General features: G+C 35.6%; 1 protein-coding gene across 1 annotated transcript in view; it reads left to right on the top strand.

Moving 5' to 3' along the window:
- zmp:0000001175 overlaps positions 1-22,209 on the top strand; it is a 29,870-nt gene extending 7,661 nt beyond the window's left edge. The window contains exons 5-16 of the mRNA XM_073937290.1: positions 37-87; positions 589-636; positions 1,320-1,637; positions 2,136-2,444; positions 4,004-4,312; positions 5,298-5,612; positions 10,077-10,385; positions 13,460-13,768; positions 14,132-14,440; positions 14,896-15,201; positions 18,271-20,235; positions 20,787-22,209. Of these exons, the coding sequence (XP_073793391.1) occupies positions 37-87; positions 589-636; positions 1,320-1,637; positions 2,136-2,444; positions 4,004-4,312; positions 5,298-5,612; positions 10,077-10,385; positions 13,460-13,768; positions 14,132-14,440; positions 14,896-15,201; positions 18,271-18,593 (2,906 nt within the window). The 3' untranslated portion in view covers positions 18,594-20,235; positions 20,787-22,209. The remainder of the gene's footprint in view (positions 1-36; positions 88-588; positions 637-1,319; positions 1,638-2,135; positions 2,445-4,003; positions 4,313-5,297; positions 5,613-10,076; positions 10,386-13,459; positions 13,769-14,131; positions 14,441-14,895; positions 15,202-18,270; positions 20,236-20,786) is intronic.
- Positions 22,210-23,134: the final 925 nt, after the last annotated feature.

Here is a 23,134-nt window from a genome sequence, read left to right as displayed (position 1 = left end):
ATTTTAAAGTAGAATTCTATTATTTTGCCCTTTCAGGTTTTCTCTCTGCTGAAAATACGCTGTGTGGAATCTTTAACACAAGTCCAGGTCTGTTATCCAAATCTACTATGAAGTACAAGTAATGATTGGATTAAGACATTTTTCCCTTTTCTCTGGTATTACAAAATTTTTAGGTGTGGGTTTGAGTATTAACCTTTGCTTTATTTTGAATTTTAAATATAATTTGTCATTTTATTATTATGTTATTAGAAAATGTACATTTGATTATTTCACTTGTGGTTAAAAATCAAGGGTATTCTAGCAAATACTGATTTGGTAAATTTTCAGAAGATACAACATTGGGCATTTTGTCATTTAATGCCAAAAAGCTACAAATAAAAAAAGATTTAAATGACAACAATATTTGAAATTTGTAGTTTTACAATCAAACAAATGTTTTACAAAACTTTAAATTCTATATTCATAGATAATCCATAGATTTTTCAAGCAGCCTCTTAATTTTGACCAAAACTATATCGTGTTTAAAATGTGTTCTGTCTGATTGGTCCAAATGCATTTATAATACTTCTGTTTCTATGTGCTGCTAAGAAGCGGAGCTGCATGAAGTGGAGATATCTGAACAGCAAAGTCTGATATGTAAGTAATAAAATATGCTATGTAAAATATGGAGAGGTGTAACATCAAAGATTTCACAGTCAGTATATAAACTTTTTTTTTTTTAACACCAGCTTCGTTGAAATTAGTTTTGAGCAATAATAACTGAAGTCTGTGATTGTTTAGTGTTGACCTGCCTGATATTAACACATTTGATTGGTTTGTGTATATTTGATCAGTCTGATTTGCATCTTTTTTGTTTGTGCTACTCTATATAGTTTTAATCGTTTTATTAACTGACACAGTCACCTCTGGTCTTGCCATTTATGATCACTAAAGGGCATTCTGGTTGTGTGTTCCCGGACTGCATTTCTCATATACCCCAGCACCCATTACATGATCATCTCCAACTGGTCCCTGTTTACATATTAGTTTTTTCTTTTTAGTATGTCCATTATTAATGTCCATACGAAACGGTTTTCACACCGGACGTAAAAGATGCTGTGATTTTGAGATCAAGCTAAAGCTTTCCTTGACATTAACAACACTGCATGTTTGGTTTTCAGATCAAAAGCAGTAACACAGGAGAATAAGAGTGTCTGCATCTCTACTAACAAGTCAGTTCATGTCGCATCATTGGTTATTATTTTTAATTCATTAACATTCAATCAAATACTAAATGAAATTAATTAATAATATTTACATGTTACCATGTTTATGTGCAGCTGTAAAAGATAAAACGAAGCAAGTGGATGTGAAGGAGGGAGAATCTGTCACTCTAAAGCCTGATGCTGTAATTCAGGGAGACGATCAGATACTGTGGATGTTTGGACCCGAAGAGACTCTTATCACTGAAGTCAATACCAGAGAGATCTCCAGAGGTGATGATGCTGATGGAAGATTCAGAGACAGACTGATGCTGGACTCTACAACTGGATCATTAAAGATCACAAACACAGCAAGCGAACATGTTGGGGTCTATAAACTGAAGATCATCAGCAGCACTGGGACTTCATACCAAACATTCATTCTTACTTTCATACGTGAGTATCTCAAGTTATTAAATGATATAATGGTCAGTGTTGAAAACTCAGAAGTGATGATTAGTTGCCTGTTCCATGATAGGGGTTAAACAAACTCAGGATATGGTTACTTTTAAGTTTATTAAACTAAATCATATCAGCGCAGTTGGGTTAAGTTTGTACCATGACCCTGATTACTAACTTTCTCTGTTACCTCAAAATTTGATACTGAGTTCATGAGTGTGTGCACATGAAGGCGGACAGGTGCAAACAGCTAATCACTTGCCTTAAAACAAAAGATACTGTGATTGACAGCTCGGTTTACAAGCAAAAATTATGGCCCAGTTCTAACACTTATCCCTTCCACTTACCCCTTCCTCTTGTTTCGCACATTCATGTGAAGGGGTAGAGGTGTCCTGATTTTTTTACTGCTTGGAGGTGTAGGGCCATGTTGCCTTTTAAACAAAGATTTTCAACAAATGATATTCATGTCACCATGTTTATGTGCTGCTGTGACAGATAAAACGAAGCAAGTGGATATGAAGAAGGGAGAATCTGTCACTCTAAAGCCTGATGCTGTAATTCAGAGAGACGATCAGATACTGTGGATGTTTGGACCGCAAGAGATTCTTATCGCTGAAGTCAGTACCAGAGAGATCTGCACAGGTGATTGTGCTGATGGGAGATTCAGAGACAGACTGATGCTGGACTCTACGACTGGATCAGTAACAATAAGAAACACAGCAAGTGAACATGTTGGAGTCTATAAACTGAAGATTATCAGCAGCACTGGGACCTCATACCAAACATTCATTCTTACTCTCACATGTGAGTATCGCAAGTCTTTAAATGATGTAATAGTCAGTGTTGAAAACTCAGAAGTGATGATTAGGTGTGTGTTCCATGATGGTGGCTAAACAAACTCAGGATATGATTACTTTTAAGTTTAATAAACTAAATCAAACTAGTGCAATCAGACTTTGTTTGTACCATGACCCTGATTATCAACTTTTTCGGTTAACTCAAAATTTGATCCTGAGTTCATGAGTGTTTGCACATGAAGACAGGACAACAGGGGCAAACAGCTAATCAATTGCCTTGATAAAAAAAGATATTGTGATTGACAGCTCAGTTTACAAGCACAAAGTATGGCCCGATCCCAATTCTAACACTTATACCTTCCACTTACCCCTACCTATTGTTTTGCACGATCAAGTGAAGGGATAGAGATGTCCCAATTTTCTACTTTGAAGGTGTAGGGGTAAGGGCCATGTAGCCTTTTAAACAAAGATGTTTCAGCACTGCACTACAAACGAAGAGGTTTGAGAAATGTCCCTAAGCTGTCTGTAAGAAAAGTCTGCGGACTGTGGCCCCGTTTACACTAGTGCGTTTTAGTTTTAAAACGGCGTTTTAGATCAAAAACGATCCGCGTCCACACTAGCATTTCACCTTGCGTTTCTGAACATATCTCGGTCCACACTATGCCACCAAAAACGTATATCACATGACCATTCGCACACTCTGGGCATGCTCGTTCAAGTATAAACAGGAAGCGTGTGTCTCGCTCGGCATTTGGTTATTGTTAGTCAACAAATTGTTAGTCAACAAACAAAGACTGGTCTGTTGTCTTCCGGTAGCATTAAAGCCGTGTGTTTATAGTCATGTGATAGGTGCTTGAGGAATAAGGGAAGGATACGCAATGACACAAAAGCCCCAACCAGGTAGCAAATCTTAGCAGCCCCGCCTCCGTTTACAGATGTCTCAGTTTTTCCCCATTCACACTGAGTCGGAGCAGCAGCATTTCAGAATGAAAACGGCTAATCAGGCGTTTCCGAAACGCTACATTTTCGACACTCGAAAACTCCGGCGTAGTGTGGACGGATGGCGTAACCGTAGCAAAACTTATGCGTTTTCAAACTAAAACGTATTAGTGTAAATGGGGCCTGTGAAAATGCTTTTTACAGCATGTCTGGTATAATGTTAATCTTGTATTCTTGTGGATACATCCATGAATATGAGAACAGCATAAATACAAAGTACAGTTTTGTGCTTCTTGCAATGCCTAGAGGCTCGAAAGCAAGATGCACTGAACTGCCTTTTGTTGACATTAGTTTAGAGCAGTGTGCTGCGCATTTTATCTTACTGATTAACCACTGGATCAACCATCTTGGTGCCGGGGCACTTCCACATTAGAGAGGTTAGTGCTCACGCAGTGCATTACACTCAAATTTTAGCAGTAAAGCAGGCGATACAGAAGATCTGCATCTCTACTAACAAGTCAGCTCATGTAGTGTTATTGGTTTTAGTTAATTAACATTTAATCAAATACTAAATGAAATTAATTAATAATATCCACATGTCACCATGTTTATGTGCTGCTGTGACAGATGAAACAAAGATGATGTTGGTGAGGAAGGGAGAATCTATCACTCTAAAGCCTGATGCTGCAATTCAAAGAGACAATCAGATACTGTGGATGTTTGGACCTGAAGAGATTCTTATCAATAAAGTCAATACCAGAGAGATCTCCAGAGGTGATTGTGCTGATGGGAGATTCAGAGACCGACTGATGCTGGACTCTACGACTGGATCATTAAAGATCACAAACACAGCAAGTGAACATGTTGGAGTCTATAAACTGAAGATCATCAGCAGCACTGGGACCTCATTTCAAAAATTCCTTCTTACTCTCATATGTGAGTATCGCAAGTATTTAATCATATAAATGTCACAGTTGAAAACTCAGAAGTGATGATTAGGTGCCTGTTCCATGATGGTGGCTAAATAAACTCAGAATTTGATTACTTTTAAGTTTACTAAACCAAATCAAACTAGTGCAATCAGGCTTTGTTTGTACCATGACCCTGATTACTAACTTTCTCTGTTAACTCAAAATTTTATCCTGAGTTCATGAGTGTATGCACTTGAAGATAGGACAACAGGAGCAAACAGCTAATCAATTGCCTTGAATCAAAATATACTGTGATTGACAGCTCAGTTTACAAGCAAAAAGTATGGCCCGATCCCAGTTCTAACACTTATCCCTTCCACTTACCCCTATCTTTCGTTTCGCACATTCATGTGAACGGGTAGAGGTGTCCTGATTCTCTACTGCTTGGAGGTGTAGGGGTAAGGGCCATGTAGCCTTTTAAACAAAGATGTTTCAGCACCGCACTACAAACAAAGAGGTTAGAGATATGTTCCTAGGCTGTCTGTGAGACAAGTCTGCGGACTGTGAAAATGCTTTTTACAGCGTGTCTGGTATAATGTTAATCTTGTATTCTTGTGGATACATGCATGAATATGAGAACAGGATAAATACAAAGTACAGTTTTGTGCTTCTTGCAATACCTAGAGGCTCGTAAGCAAGATGCACTGCACTGCCTTTTTTGACATTAGTAAAGAGCAGTGTGCTGCGCATTTTGTTTTACTGATCAATCACTGGATCAGCCATCTTGGTGCCAGGGCACTTCCACATTAAAGAGACTAGTGCTCACGCAGTGCATTACAGTTAAATTTCGACAGTAAAAGCAGTAAAGCATGAGAATCTGAATTTCTTTATCTCTACTCACAAGTCAGTTCATGTAGCATAATTGGTTTTAGTTCATTAACATTTAATCAAATGCTAAATGAGATTAATTCATATCCACATTTGACCATGTTTATGTGCTGCTGTGACAGATGAAGAGAAGATAATGTCTGTGAAGGAGGGAAAATCTGTCACTTTAAAGCCTGATGCTGTAATTCAGAAAGACGATCGGATACTGTGGGAGTTTGGACCACAAGAGACTCTTATTGCTGGAGTCAATGGAAATACCAGAGAGATCTCCACCGGTGATAGTGCTGATGGGAGGTTCAGAGACAGACTGAGGCTGGACTCTATGACTGGATCAGTAACAATAAGAAACACAACAAGCAAACATGTTGGGGTCTATAAACTGAAGATTATCAGCAGCACAGGGACCTCATACCAAATCTTCATTCTTACTCTCATATGTGAGTATCTCAAGTATTTAAATGATATACTGGTCAGTGTTGAAAACTCAGAAGTGGTGATTAGGTGCCTGTTCCATGATGGTGGCTAAACAAACTCAGGATTTGATTACTTTTAAGTTTATTAAACTAAATCAAACTACTGCAATCAGACTTTGTTTGTACCATGACCCTGATTACTAACTTTCTCTGTTAACGCAAAATTTTATCCTGAGTTCATGAGTGTTTGCACATGAAGGGGGACTAACAGGTGCAAACAGTCAATCACCTTGAAACAAAAGATACTGTGATTGACAGCTCAGTTTACAAGGAAAAATTATGGCCTAGTCTCAGTTGTATCACTTATTCCTTCTACTTACCCCTATCCAGGCCCAGATTAACCAATGGGCGTCATTAGCATGAGCCCAGGGGCCTGTGTGCCATTTGGGGCCCCTGCGAGGGGTGAAAATTATGGAGTGTCTATTTAGGTGCAAAGTGCAAATAGTGCACCTCGTTGGAATAAGCTATTTGCATGTTTTCTGCCCTTGAGTGGCTGATCAACTGAGACAATATAACTAAAGAGCACCACTAACAGCAGTCTGAGTGGCGTAGCTTGTAAAGTGCTAAGCAACATGCTTTGATGCGATCAATTCTTAACTCGGTTCAAATTCACCGCCCTCTGAACTCATTCTTCATTTTCTCTTCCCATTACATGTCATATTGGAAATACATTTATTTTTAAATGGGAAGGAAACCTTTTTAACAAATTAAAAATTATGCAAATGTGATAAAAAGTCAGAAGTACATTGTGCGTATTTAATAATGTTAGCCTATTACATATGAGTAAAAACAGCATCTAAATAGTTATTTTAAATATTCTATAAACAGTTATTTTCCATAGTCATATCTTAATAGAATTAATTTGTATTTACAATGTTAGCTGCTCTCTTCCGAACCCAGATTAGCCTGTAAATTATCATTTGCCACAACTAGCCCTACTGCACCCATAATTCTCCTACCTTTTAGCTCCGTTTGAAGAACATTTAATAGAAGGCAGATGGCCTTAATAAAGATGCTTTACTCTGTGTAAAACCATATTGCTTAGACAACTACATATTTCTTCTAAGCAAATAGTCACTATCATATATTATTATTAACATTTTTATTTACATTTTCAGAAAATGACCCCATGTATAAAAAGCATGGAGATTCTTTCTTTCTTTCTTTCTTTCTTTCTTTCTTTCTTTCTTTCTTTCTTTCTTTCTTTCTTTCTTTCTAATTAAACAGAATGCTGTAATTGGTTAAGCGCAGAAAGGTCAGTTTAGAATTAACCCACGCTAAATTGAGCAGACTATAGTGTGGTAGAGGAGAGGAAGGCTTTTTTATTAAGGCATGTTCCATGTATACACACCTTCTTCAAACAGACTGATGATGAGGAGGATGAGGGTATAGATGAGGATGTTATGGTAGCGTTATGAGCAAGCTAGCGTTAAGTATTGTAGGTGGAGAAGGCTAACAGCAGCGCAGACTGGATTCATCATGTGTCTGAATAGGAGAGAGATATAGAGAAAAAGCCCCTGAAGAGGAGAGTCGTAAGGATAAGAGGTATAGGGCCCTATTATACACCCGGGCAATAAGGTGCAAAACGTGTTTCCGCGACATGTTGCTAATTTTAGATCAACACAACTTTAATTTTTCCGTTTTCAGCCACGTTGTTTAAATAGCAAATACATTTGTGCCACTTTGTGGACTTATGGATGTTCCGGTCAAAAAAGGAAGAGTATTAATGCGCCTTGTTGGTGTGTTGCTATTTTGAGGATCTAAAATAGACTGCACAACTGACCAGCTGAGAGCAGGTCTATAGTCCAGCGCAGAGCGCATTAGTTGTGCGCCTCGCTTACACATTGCTTAAAACACGCAGGATGTACAGCAATAAGCAAATATCTTTACTAATTTAAAAGAATTCAATTATGACTTTCCACATAAATATAAAAACCACTGCCCCTAATTCTTCATCTCGGTGGGCTTTTTTTTCTGTTTATTCACGACAACTTGCTTTTGTATGTCACTTTTAATAATAGTATTGTTAATTATATGCATATTTATATTTGTTTTAATAAAAACAAGCTTTGATTTGTCCACGTGTCAGGTTTTGGACAATATGGGGCATAGCATGTGTGTTTGAATATAACTCAGTATTTTGACCACATTTCGTTATTATTGTTCATTTATTCGTTTGCTTGAAATTAGAACTGAACTTAGAAATAGTTTAGAAACTAATCTTTTTGCTTAACAAATGAAATTAATTATGTAAGCTAGCGCATTCGGCGGAATCCTTATCCTTATCCACGAAAGAGAGAAAGTGAAAGTATCATTCGCTAGATGGTCTGTTTAACTGTTTTCTTGCTAATTACACCTATAACTCATTAAAAGAATAAGCTCAACCTTATTAGACCATGAGCTCAAAAAAGGATTCTGACACGCCCTTAATGCATTTGCCCCCAGCGCTTTAGACTTTCTGCCTAGATCATTAAAATAGAGCCCATAGTGTGTGTGATTTCGGATACTTCCAGGTTTATAATCAAGTAGATCTATGCTGTTTGCCTAGTATTCATCACGAGAAGAGTAGAGAAGATACAGGGAGTTATGGAGGGAGACAGTGTAAGGCTTGAAGCTTACGCTGCTATTCTGAACCAATAGTCGGAAACAGAAAGCAGTTGAAGGATGGCGTGTTTAAATCCATTATTTATCTGACTCCATTGTAATTAATCTGACTCCACTAAAGTTGTTATCATCATTGATAAAAAGAAAGAATCTCAAAGCTTAAAGCAGGCAAAGTTGTTTATTAAGTTACATGATCAAATTTACAGACATTAGAATGAAACAAACTAACATACTGTATAAAGAAATTAGCTGTAACATATGCACTGCTGAGCAACAAAGACAGTGAAACTGCCTTTGTTAGCATATGAGGCTACGCACCAGTGTGCGGGAGATGCAGAGTAAAAGCCATTCTCCCAGATCAACAGTTACCTTTCATTATTATACCCTGAGCAAAGCATTGTCAAACATGAGTGAAAACCAACCCCCAAAACCAGCTGAACATGAGAGCAAAGTTGAAGAGATGAAGTGGGGGAGAAGTACATTAACATACTCTCCTCAGGTCATGACGCAGCAAATATGTTGTAGATTGAAATACAATTAATCAATGTCTCTGTTGATTTCATCACTACAACACTGAAGTCATAAACTGTCAAATGACACCAAACATGACAAAGTTATCTGAAAGAAAAACACAAGCAGATGAATTGTGTATGGTGAAGAGCACATGGTTACTGTAAGAAAATGGCAGAGATGTGTATTGGAGCTGTGAGGAACTCTGCCTCACCAGGATGACCCATCCCATGCTTGGAATGTCTCAGTAGTCCTTCATTAGCATAGAAGGAAAAGTATATAATATTTTCTCAGCTTACAACAGTATGGAGTCATTAAAAAGTGTGTGTATCATGGAAGACTCAAATTCATAGAACTGCATTGTAGTGGGATTATGTGTTATATGACAATAATTTGCTTTATAAATTTGAAGTTATACATTAAATGTATACTTTAAGAACTGCTTTAATGAAATTGAACAAATATACTGAAACCTATAAATTTTCACTACTTTTATTAGTATTTGTCTTTCAAAGTGTGCTTTAAATGCTTTAAAGTAAGTAAAATAAGTTACATCTTTGTAGACTATATATAATTTATTTTTTAAATGTAGGCAATACATTAGATTCATTTTTAATAAAAAAAAAAAAAAAACAAAAAAACATTATATTATATATATTTTTTTATTCAACTATAGGGGTGTGGCCGGGTAGGGGGCCCTGGGCCAGCCCTTACCTCTTGTTTTACACATTCATGTGAAGGGGTAGGTCCTGATTCTCTACTGCTAGGAGGTGTAGGGGTAAGGGCTATGCCTATGTAGCCCTTTAAACAAAGATGTTTCAGCACCACACAACAAACAAAAGAGAAATTGAATTGAGAAATGTCCCTAGGCTGTCTGTGAGAAAAGTCTGCGGACTGTGAAAATGCTTTTTACAGCATGTCTGGTATAATGTTAATCTTGTATTCTTGTGGATACATGCATTAATATGAGAACAGCATAAGTACAAAGTACAGTTTTGTGCTTCTTGCAATGCCTAGAGGCTTGTAAGCAAGATGCATTGTCCTGCCTTTTGTTGACACTAGTAAAGAGCAGTGTGCTGCGCATTTTATCTTACTAATTAACTACTGGATCAGCCATCTTGTTGTCGGGGCACTTCCACATTAGAGAGGTTAGTGCTCACGCAGTGCATTACACTCAAATTTAAGCAGTAAAGCAGGAGAATCGGAATGTCTGCATCTCTACTAACAAGTCAGTTTATGTAGTGTTATTGGTTTTATTTATTTTAATACTGAATGAAATTAATTATGTGCTCAATTTATGTGCTCCTGTGACAGATGAAGCAAAGATAATGTCTGTGAAGGAGGGAGAATCTGTCATTCTACAGCCTGATGCTGTAATTCAGAGAGACGATCAGATACTGTGGACATTTGGACCACAAGAGACTCTTATCAATAAAGTCAATACCAGAGAGATCTCCACAGGTGATGGTGCTGATGGAAGATTCACAGACAGACTGAAACTGGACTCTACGACAGGATCATTAAAGATCACAAATGCAGCAAGCGAATATGTTGGGGTCTATAAACTGAAGATCATCAGCAGCACTGGCACCTCATACCAAACATTCATTTTTACTCTCATACGTGAGTATCTCAAGTCTTTAAATGTTATAATGGTCAGTGTTAAAACTATATATATATATATCTCTATATATATATATATATATATATATATATATATATATATATATATATATATATATATATATATCTATATCTATATATATATCTATATATATATATAGATATCTATATATCTATATATATATATAGATATCTATATATATATATATATATATATATATATATATATATATATATAGATATATTATATATATTATATACATATATATATATATACATATATATAGATATATTAAGGGTGGAGCCGAACCCGAATACGGTATTCGGAAAGGCACGAATAGCTTGTTTTTACGAATACTTGATTCAAACAAATACTTGAAAAATTATTTGTATTCAAGAGCAAGAAAAACACTATATCAAATAGCAGCGTTTCCTCATGAGACCACAGTGTATGCCCGCGTGAGTGAGTGAGTGAGAGAGAGTGAGAGAGAGAGAGAGAGAGAGAGCGAGAGAGACACACACGCTCAGTGCAAAACGCGCCAAAGCCCGAAACTGAAAGCGAGACGTGACTTTTAAGGGGTTGTTTCATATGGATTTATTAATCATTCTTACTGTTCAGTGATCGCAAACTGCCGTAGTTTATTAAAGACGCAAACCTCTCACTGCACGTTAGCTGCGCGCCTTCAGCAGACCTCCTCATTCCTGCAGCACGAGAGCTTTATAATTGTTTATGCACGCCAAAAGTGGCGGATCTGTCTGGTGAAATATCTGACTGCGTGTCACCGCATCCCTAAGGACTGTTTGGCGAAATATTTGACTGCATGTCACTGCATAACAAACGACTGAAAGGATATAACTAGAGAACTCTCCACTGTGCTACTGGGTGAGAGCGTGTGGCAAGCCGTTTTAGCATTTAAACCTTGTTCAGACTATCCATAAATATATTTAGAGATATCTCTAATTATATTTTGACTTGTCATAATTATAATTCGACTAGTCAGATTGGAAATATCTGCAAATATATTATGACTGACTAGTCATATTCCTCCATTGACTTCCATTGAAAAATATTTGCAGATATCTCTAAATAAACAAACAAACAAACAAACTTTGTGTCTTTTTTGTGGCTGGCAGATGATAATAGCAGGGCTGCATCTTTTAGTATTATATAGAATACTTTTGTTCTGCCAGATCTCCCAGGCAGGGTTTGTATTTAGATTTATTTAGTTAATTTTAGTTTTTGGAATTCTGTCCATTGGAAAAAAGTTATTTCAGAAGAAGAACAGTTTTTTGAAGTATTATTTGTTTTTATTCTGTCTATTCAGTGTCCTTCAACAAGAACGGTGGTGGTGGGGTTCATAATATTCACAATGGTATTTTATTAGTTGTAGGTTTAACTATGGATGAGATAATGGCTTCTATGTTATTATCTTTTCAATGACATTTCTTATCACATGTTCAAAAACAACAGCCAATATTGCATATCTATAATTTATATAATAGGTATAATTAAACAATACTTTCACTATAACGTAAATTAGAAGTGTAATAGAATAATAGAATAATAAATAAATATATATTTTTGCGCCATTTTGAATTTTACTCGAATACAAATACAAATACAAATACTTTTACCCCCTCAACAAATACAAATACCGGCTGCTCCGCACATCCCTAATATATATATATATATATATATATATATATATATATATATATATATATATATATATATATATATATATATGTGTGTATATATATATATATGTATATATATATGTATATAATGTGTGTGTATATAATGTGTGTATATATATATATATACAAAACAATCCTGGATTGTTTCAAATCATCAATAACCAAATCCAGCTAACTGAGTAATCCATGTACGAAGAACAGACCCAGGGATGGAAAATTATGTACTGCGTCACAGGATTAAAAATGTTGAATATTATTCTAAAGAAAATCCACTCTAAAAGTAAAACTATAAATTGCGCTAAAGACACATGAAAGTGTAAAGTCTGCCACCCACAGCAAATGTGGAAATTTGTTGCATATCTAACAAACCATTTATTAAGAATTGTATGTAATTTTGCTCACATGGAGAATTAAATATTAATTAAATTATGTTGATGTGTCGTTAGCCAGTCTTTCCATTGCTGATCATGATTTCAGGGATTGACAATTCTGTCCTTCACAACAATCACAAGCACACACACGGATCTCTGATCAGTTAATCCAGGTATTTTAATATACCTTGTGAACTTGTTTGTAGAACAAAATAAGCCAGAGATTAAAGCATCTGCCAAATTATCTCAGATCGTTTAAGCAAGGTATGAAGAATGGACCCCAGGTGCCTGTTCCATGATTCTAGCTAAACAAACTCAGGCAAATAGGATTAGTTTTGAGTTTACCTAACCAAAAACTTTCTCTGTTACTTTGATCCCACGTTCATGAGTGTGTGCACATGAAGACGGGACAACAGGTGCAAATAGTCAATCATGTGCATTGAAGGATAATAAATGTCAACTTTTAGTAATGTTAATAACAGTTCAGCAGACAATATCTTGTGGAAAAAATAATATAGTATGACTATTTGCCATTGTTGGATGATCTCAGCCTTTTACATTTTGCAGCATTTTTACATAACCTTACTCTTGTAACCACACAGAAAACAAAGAAATTATCATTAATTATGATAATTAATAATAATTATAATTAATATTTTACAATGTTCTTAAATAATTTATTAATAAACCTATGGAGGTCAAATTTAACACTTTTAGAAATTACACCTATACAAACTCTTCAGATCCACATAATGTTTTTTTGTATATTCCCAGTACTAATGTTGAAGGTAAAATTATTATTATTATTTTTTTAACTCATCTTTAAAGAGTTTTCATAATCGCTTCAGTGGTACTGTAATTTCTGTAGCCATTATTTTTTTTAAAAATTTTTTACCACAAACTCATTGAATCATGAATTGTTTTTGTTCAGTCCTGATAAAGAGCATCTGAAGGAAATTTGTCTTTGTATTTCTCTGTTTCTATGTGCTTCTGTCACAAATGAAGAGGATGTGATGTCAGTGACCGAGGGAAATTCTGTCACTTTAGACACTGACACTGAAATACAGAAAGGCGATTTAATCCTGTGGATGTTTGGAGATGATAATAGTCAGAGACAGATAGCTAAAATGGAAAAAGCCACAAAGACATTCGACAGTCCTGATGAGAGATTTAAAAACAAACTGAACCTCGACAAGAAGACTGGATCTCTGACCATCACAGACATTAAAAACAATCACACAGGACTGTACAAACTACAGATCAGCAACAGCAGCAGGGCAACCACAAGCAAGAACTTCAAAGTGCTGGTAAACTGTGAGTATTTTAGTGCTGTTGATGCTTTGAAATGCCTGCATGTAATATATTATTAACATGCGGTTACAATGCATAGTAATATTAACTGAGTCAATATTTTGGGGGATTTTTGCTAATAATAAAAAATTAATGTGTGTGTGTGTGTGTGTCTGTTTTAGTGCTGAAGGAATGTTCCCTTCTAGCTATTATTTTCATTAAGAAAACCCTTAAAATATTATTTTGCTTTTAGAAGTTATTTGGTAATTCTAACTATTATAATATGCTTCATTTCATTATTAATTCCTTTAGATTAAACTTTTTTTGTCTTTTTGCCAAGTGATTGACGATCAGAATTCTTTTTTTTTGTGTACTTTTTCAACAAAGATGAGAAAGTGTCAGTGACGGAGAAAGATGCTGTGACGCTAAAGGTTCATGTTAAAATTGGTAAAAAAGATGAGATACAGTGGCTGTACGGAGAAGATAATGCTCTTATAGCTGAAATCAAAGGAAAGAGCAGAGAGATCCACAAATATGATGTTGGAGGTGGGAGATTCAAAGACCGATTGATGGTTGATGACAAGACTGGATCTCTGACCATCAAGAACACCAGACCTGAACACACTGGACTTTATACACTACTGATCAACAGCAGCAAATGGCGCTCCTACAAACACTTCTTAATTTTTGTTAGAGGTGAGTCATGTTCAGACTTCATCTCTGGATGAAAACTGAAAAATACTTAATGGAGATCCCAAAATTACATGAATTTTGAAAATGTGCAAACATTTATCTGAAAATAACTGAATAGGATAAACTTTTTTTCAATAAGAAACATTTTACATTAACTGTGATGGAAACATGCGTGCACATAGCATATGCATCAATAAATTAATGTGATTTTTGTTTTAACAATTCATGTGATAACATAAATGGCATTATGGTGACGCAATAATGGACAAATCAGCAGACCGAGCACATTGTAAATGATCTGGAATTATGTTTTTGTCACACTAAAATACTTAAACCAAAGTCTGTCATTACAGTGGTTCAGTATTATGCCCTCCAGTATTTTAAAGCCAACGTTTAGTTTTTCATTGGGAGTCTTTGTGACTTGATCTAATCAACCTTTTTTCAATCTTTTCTCTAAGCGAGTATGATTTTAGGAAAGCAGGGTAACAGCACCACTCTGAATGTCAATGCTGAATTACAAAGAGATGATCTGATCCTGTGGATGTTTGGAGACGAAGACAACCTCATAGCTCAAATGAATGGAGAAACCACAGAGACCACATTTACTAAAACTGACGAAAGATTCAGGAACAAACTGCTGCTGGACAGGATGACTGGATCTCTGACCATCAGAGACATCACAAGCGAACACTCCGGAGCTTATAAACTACACATCAGCAGCAGCAACAAGCCCATCTACAGCTCATTCAGAGTCTTTGTGTTTGGTGAGTCTTCCAGTTTAAAGGACTTTACTATCAGTAATACATTATTGGCATAGATTGGTTTGAATAGCAGTTTTCATGATACAAACCACTTAAAAGCTGAATTGCAGACAAAAAATATGATTCTTATTTTTAATTTAGAGTGATGCCTTGTGCTTACAGGGCTGGCGCGTCCATAGAGGCGACCTAGGCGGCCGCCTAGGGTGGCAGTATAGAGAGGGCGGCATCCGCGACACCCTTACCACCCGCGTCCTCAGTTATGTCCGCGACACCTCCCTCACCACCCGCGTCCTTAGATATATTTGCGCATAGACGACACCTCCATCAGCACCCGCGTGTCCTCAGTTATATCCGCGCATAGGGTGGCAGAATAGAGGTCCGCGACACCCGCGCGTCCTCAGTTATATCCGCGAATAGGGCGGCAGAATAGAGAGGCCGGCATCCGCGACACCTCCCTCCCTCCCTCAGCAGCCGCACGTCCTCGGTTATATCCGCGCATAGGGCGGCAGATTAGAGGTCTGCGACACCTCACTTCATTTTCATAACCGGTCACATTCGTTTTCACATTGGGGTTGAGGGCGGCGTAACCGTCCTCTGCCTAGAGCGGCAGTTCAGCTTGCTTCGGCCCTGTGTGTTTATCAATGTATATGAAGTCAAAAAAATGTCTATATTGCAGAAATTTTCATTCTGACTTTAGACAGTTATGCAGTGTAATAATGGTATTAATTCAATCTTTTGATCCTGATTACAATGTAAAACATTTTTAGTTTTAAAACCTGAAAAACAAGAATGTTATTAGTAGCCTGCATCTAAGTGATAATTAATCTATAGGTCTAATTACATGTGGAAAGAAATTAGAATTTAGTCTCGTTACTCCACTCACTTTCCTTCGGCTTGGTCACAGGTTTATCGGGGTCGCCACAGTGGAATGAACCACTAATTACTCTGGCATATGTTTTAAATGGAAAATGCATTCCAGCTGCAAGCCTAGCACAGAATACACCAACTTCAGTGCTGAAAAACACCCATTCACTCTCTCATTCACACACACACACACACATACACATACACCATAGAGCACCCAACCAGAACATGCAAACCCTACACAGAAACAGGTGATCTCTTATCTTGCTGTGAGGTGACAGTGCAATCCACTGCACTGCCTGTTTTGTTACTTCATATTACTAAATAGTGACAGCTGCTTTCTAAGCAGTGCTTTATGAAGCTTCACAACATTTACAAATCTTTTGTTTTGAATCAGTGTTTCAGAGTGCATTTTATATTGGCAAGGTTGCATCATTTCAGTAAACCGGGCTTTATTATGTCATAATGTTTCAAAAAATCAATGGTTCTCCACTAGGGGCGATGTGTATCCTAAAATCTACATAAATTACAAGGGTCCACTCAGATCGCCCCTAGTGGTGAATCACTTAACAGAACAAACAATAATGGCCCGTTTCCACTGAGTAGTACAGTATGGTACGGTACGGTTTTATGGCCGTTTCCACTGTCAAAAGGCGTACCGAACCGTACTACTTTTTCACCACCCTTTCAAAAGAGTACCAAACATAAGAAAGGGTAACAAAAGGTGGAGCTACATATGCAGCCGAACGCTGATTGGTTAAAGAGATACATCACAAGTTCGTGGAGCTAGCCAGAATGAAAACAAAGGAACCGCCATGTTTATAAAATACACAGCCGAGACATTACATAGAAATACTAATGCATATAATTATGAGCCATGGATGACCCGGGCTCAAACAAACCTTGCCATTGTCTTGATGTACAGACACAAAGCCAAGAAGATTAAAATCTGCCATGTCCTGTTGTTGTTTTACGAGGCCGTCTAAAAGTGCGAGCGGTTTTCGCTTTCTCCAGGGAGCTCGCGGTCACATCTATATTTGATATAACTAACCTCTTGAGCTGATGATAATAACGTGTGTGATTATTAAAGTGTCTTCGACGTCTGATCCTTTCAGAAAAGAAAAGGACAAACGCGAGAGTGAAGCGCAAAAAAAGGAGAAACTCGACAAAACAAAAGAACAAATTGTTTCAGCATCCTGAATCACGCTGCCATGTATATCATCGCCTTTTGGACAATTATGATCTCGGAATGACAGAATTATTCTCTAACAGAATAATAATCTGCCATGGAATTTTTAATGACCACAGAGAGTAAGGACCTCGGTTTAACGTCTCATCTGAAAGACGGCGCCCACTGACAGTGTAGTGTCCCCTTCACTTTTACTGGGGCATTAGGACTCACACAGACCACAGGTTGAGCGCCCCCTGCTGGCCTCACTAACACCACTTCCAACAGCAACCTAGTGTTCCCTTGTGGTCTCCCATCCAGGTACTAACCAGGCTCAGCCCTGCTTAGCTTCAGTGAGTAACCGGTCTAATGGTAACATATCGGAGAACATATCAGAGACTAAGCAGCTGTATGTGTTCATATATGTTTATTTATTTATTTATTTATTTATTTATTTAATGTAATTGCAGACATTACAGTAGGCTATTTCGCATTGATCGGCAGTTATAATCAACTCATGTTCATAGAAATGTTAGTAATAAACATTTATAAAGAAGTATTTATGTGTATAAAGCATCTGTTTTGTGAGAAGTTCTTCTCGTATGATATGTGACCGTCCTGTACAGCTGTACTATAGACATTTATTTGAGTTAGAATGACGTCGACTGAAACTCTCTGTCGTACACCGCGCCTGCCAAAAGTGTACCCCTGGTAGTGGAAACGCAAATCTGACAAAGGTTGACCCGTACCATAAAGTACTTTATCACTCAGTGGAAACGAGCCATAAGCCTTGATATTTCAAACAGAATGCAAATTATGAAGACAGTTTTTAGATTTAAGATGATAAACTAAGTGCTTTATAGTTTACTCTTTTAATTTAAATTCACAATGTGTTTAAAAAACTAAATGCATGTTTTGTCTAAGTTTTTGAAAATACTGAGAAAAAAATGAGAAACTGAAGGACTCACAGTCCTTTGCAAACAGATAGTATAACTTGACTTTTATCTTAGTCTGAGTAACTTTCTCTGTTTGTTCTCTAGGTGAATCTGGTCCAAACACTGTGTCTGTGATGGCGGGAGAAAGCTTAATTTTGATCACTAATTTTAACGTAGAGCGAAATGAGAAGCTGCAGTGGACATTTGAAGGTGTGATGCTCGCATCTGGAATGAACGGAAACGTCAGTAAGACTTCATACGGGAATGATGAGAGATTCAGAGGCAGGCTGGAGCTGCACCATCAAACTGCATCTCTGACCGTTAAAAACACCAGAGACAGTGACTCTGGAGTTTATCAGCTAAACTTCTTAAATAGACACAAGAAACACATTTGCCTGAAAGTTGATGTTACCATCTCTGGTGCGTAACTTAACTAATTAACTTGAAAATGATACCCAATTTATTATTGGGTTTTTAAAAAGTGCTAAAATTTAAATTTTCTAACATATTTGCAATGACAATCTACATCCTAATGGACCTAAACAGGGCCTGGAAGATCTCACTACATTTGTGGCCCTGGGTCTGTATTTATCAAGCTTCTCAAAGAGCCATTTTAGTCCTAAGTTTGAAAGTACATTTAATAAATTCTCAGCACGTAAGCAAAAAAGCAAGTTATCAAATTTCTTAAAGCTAATGACTCTTACACTCGCAGTTATTTAAAACTGCTCTCTCAAGAGGTTTGGAGTTGGCAGTAAGGGTTTGTGTTGGCACTGTAGAGTAGAGAACTGCTCAATGCACATTTTTTTTCAGTGATCTTGTTGACTGAATAGTGCTGAGACAGTGACACAAGTGGTGCACGAGAGTAAACTTATATTTTGAAAAAAATATCGAAAACCTTGTAATTTATTTATTTTTTTTTAGGTGTCTCCGCTTGATTATGTCACCACAAATACTAAAAGCACTTTCCAACAATTAGCTGGAAGCCATGATACATAAGTGCAGCGTTATGCTAGTTGTCCAGTTGTTTAGTGCACCAGATAAATAATAGTTGATTTTGTTTTTAGTGTTTGTATTTGACTATTAGATATTTCTATGTCGTCATCCAAAATCCCAGTTGTGGCACAGCAAACTGTTGTGAAGTGAAGTTTCACAAACTAATTTCGAGAGGAGGATGTCATAGATTGATTTTGGCTGGTCTCCCATCCGCAATCATTAGTAAGCCAATCAGATTAATCCAAACTCACTATCCTGTCTATCATTACTCACTTATCTTTATTTTTCAAAGAATTCCCCATCTACCCCATCTTCCTCCTTTCTTTTACCAGGGGGAGCTCTCAAGAACTACCTGAGGTCGTACCCCCTTGCATGCTTCTCGACCAGGCGGCCCTGCGCTTAATTATCTCTGAGCTCAGGGTTCTCTTCTGGGACAGCATGCCAAACTTGCTAATATTATCAAGCAAAATCTACAACTGAATTCTTGAATCGCCTTTAAGCTGTTGTTTAAGATTTACTACACTTTACTTAAAGTACATCTGATTATGAGTAAGAAACTTGATAAATATGGACCCTGGACAACAACATCAGTCATTAAACATCTATTTAAAAAAGAAATGTGGATTTTTTTTAATAATCTAAAAGCTGAATAAACATTGCATTGATGTAGGGTTTGTTAGATAATATTAGTCAGAGATTCAAGTATTTAAAATTAACCTGGAAGCTGAAAAACATCTTTAAAATGAAATTCTTAGCAACACATATTACAAAATAATTTAATATATTTATGGTAAGAGATTTACAAGGTCCATGTACCATCAGTTTATTTGATTATTCTTTTAATCTGGAAAATAACACATGTTGAAATCTCGTTTTTTTTTTTTTTTGGTGTTCGTTTATTGATCAAATGAATAACGGAACAAGTGCCCCGTTATTTCATTTTTTGTTTTGTGATTGTTTTAATCTTCTGTTTTGAGTTAAAAACAGGATAACAGATTTTTTTTTTTTGTGACTACAGAATAAACAGAAAAACGAAATATTGACGGATGGTACAAACCTTACAACATAATTGTAAAAGTAATTTAATAATATATATAATTTATGAATTGTTAAATACAGTTGAAGTCAAAATTATTAGCCCCCTTTGAATTTTATTTTATTTTTTAAATATTTTCCAAATAATGTTTAAGAGAGCAAGGAAGTTTTCACAGTATGTCCGATAATATTTTTTCTTCTGGGGACAGTCTTATTTATTTTATTTTGGCTAGAATAAAAGCTGTTTTACATTTTTTAAACATCATTATAAGGTCAAAATTATTAGCCCCTTTAAGCATTTTTTTTCAGACTGTCTTCAGAACAACCACTGTTATACAATAACTTGCCTAATTACCCTAACCTGCCTAGTTAACTTAATTAACCTAGTTAAGTTTTTAAATGTCACTTTAAGCTGTATAGAAGTGTCTTAAAATATCTAGTCAGATATTATTTACTGTCATCATGGCAAAGATAAAATAAATCAGTTATTAGAGATGAATTATTAAAACTATTATCTTTAGAAATGTGTTAAAAAAATCTTATCTTCGTTAAACAGAAATTGGGGAAAAATAAACAGGAGGCTAATAATTTAGGGGGGCTAATAATTCTGACTTCAACTGTGTATGTCTGTGCAACTTTTAGTTTTGTGGTCTGCTGTCATATATTAGCAGTGGTGGATGAAATATAATAATCAAGCACTTGAGTGAAAGTACAAATTCCCTGACAAAAATGACTCCAGCACAAACAAAAAAAGACAAATGTGACAAAGTTACTTGTCTCTATTGTCTCAATCAGATACACTGATACACTTTGATACACTTTGATACACTGGAAAAAAGGATTTTCTTTTTTTTTTTTTTTTTTTTTTTAGATTCTTGGACTAGAAAAATGGCAAAAAGAAAAAAAAAAGTGTAGTGTAGTTAAACCTGTGCATGTTAATTAATTACAATCATTAGTAAATAGGTGGTGAGTGCAGCTTTTGGTCAGTATGAGAAACAAAGTGTTTTGACTATTTATTCACAGAGATCTGTTCTTTGTTTGTCTGTGATTTCAATGTTTGATATGTGTTTTTACAATACATTGATGTCTATTGAAGAGACTTTTTACTTAAAAATGAATATTTACTCACTATTTACTCATCCTCAAGTGATTACAAACCTTTATTGATTTGCCGTTTCCATTGAACATAAAATAAGTTATTTAATATATGTGTGAAAGCTGTAAACATTGACTTTCAGTATTAGCTTTTGCTATTCTGGAGGTCGGTGGGTACAGATATCCAGCATTCTTTGAAATGTCTTGCTTTGTGTTCAACACAAGACATAAATTCTAATAGTGTGACAAGTGAAGGGAGAGTAAATCATGACAGAATTGTCATTTTTGGGTAGAATGTCTCTTTTATTACTGCTTAGAATGATAATTAAATTGGTTTTGCTATAATGTGAAGTGTGATTTAATAAATTGTGCATGTTTCCTTCTCAATTATTTGTATTTAAGTTATAAAGGTTTTACATATCAGTGAATTAAGCAAACATAGTTGATGCTCCAGAAGTGACTTTCTGTCTGTTCACCACACAACACTGGGTCAAATATGGACAACCCAGACACTTCCTTATTTTTTCCTCCAATTAAATTAAAATGACACTTTCTAACCCAATGGTTAAGTTTGCCCATATTTGACCCAGTGTTCTGTTATGAAATTCAGCATTTTTAGAGTGCAATATTTAGATATAGAGTCAGAGTTTGATATAAACAAGATTGAAGCTCTTAGCAACATTGCGGAATTTAAATATGCATGAATATCAGAATAATACATGAAGGTCAGAATAAGATTAATATGAAAATAGTTTGACTTGTTCACACATTTATTTTTGTGACTGTGCTTAGCTCTTCTTTTGACTACTTTTACTCTCAGTGCTGTTATAATCTAGCGGTCAGCAGCTTCCCAGAATGCTGTTTTACCAAACACACCCACATCTATAAAGATATGACCGCTTTAAACAGGTTTCTTTACACCTAATGATTTATTTTACTTTACTTTTAAAGGCCAGGTACTGTGTTAAGAATTTATTTTCTTGATGTAAATAAAGTGTGTGTACAAACTAAAAAATGTTTCCTGAGACAATAATAAAGTATTTTAAAAATATCGATTGTGTATCTTCTATTCTCAATTAACACATGCAAACTTGCAGAACTGTTATGTGCTGACTTTGATTTACAATTACAAGTCTAACAGACTAAAGATATATATATATATATATATATATATATATATATATATATATATATATATATATATATATATATATATATATATATATATATATATATGTGTGTGTATATGTGTGTGTATGTATGTATATATGTATATATACATATGTGTGTGTATATATATATATATATATATATATATATATATATATATATATATATATATATGTGTGTGTATGTATATATGTATGTATGTATGTATGTGTATGTATATATATATATATATATATATATATATATATATATATATATATATATATACTAGGGATGTAACGGTATCAGAATTTCACGGTACGGTAATACCTCGGTATGAATGTCACGGTACGGTATTTATTGAATCATTTACAGGAAAAAACAAAACTTATGAAAATACTCCAAAAAAGTGCCAAAAGTGTCAATGACATACAAATTAGCCATCTATCTGTAAGCTTTGAAACAGGAACTTCAATTTTAATAACAAAAAAATTATTAAACCATGTAAAAAAAATAAAGTTTCAATTTAGTATTGTTGAAAACTCATCACATTCAACCTTTAATCACACTCAGCCCATCTACCCAGATGAGAGCTCTGCTAGTCGGACTTCTCATCAAGCATCTCCCGCTGGATCTAATCTCACTGTATTTATTAAACGGGATATTTCATTTATCTTGTTGTCTTTATCTAACGACA

This window comes from Danio rerio, chromosome 22 (genome assembly GCF_049306965.1).
Source record: "Danio rerio strain Tuebingen ecotype United States chromosome 22, GRCz12tu, whole genome shotgun sequence".
NCBI lineage: Eukaryota > Metazoa > Chordata > Actinopteri > Cypriniformes > Danionidae > Danio > Danio rerio.
Note: the sequence above shows the minus strand (reverse complement) of the source record. Positions and strands in the feature narration are given on the sequence as shown.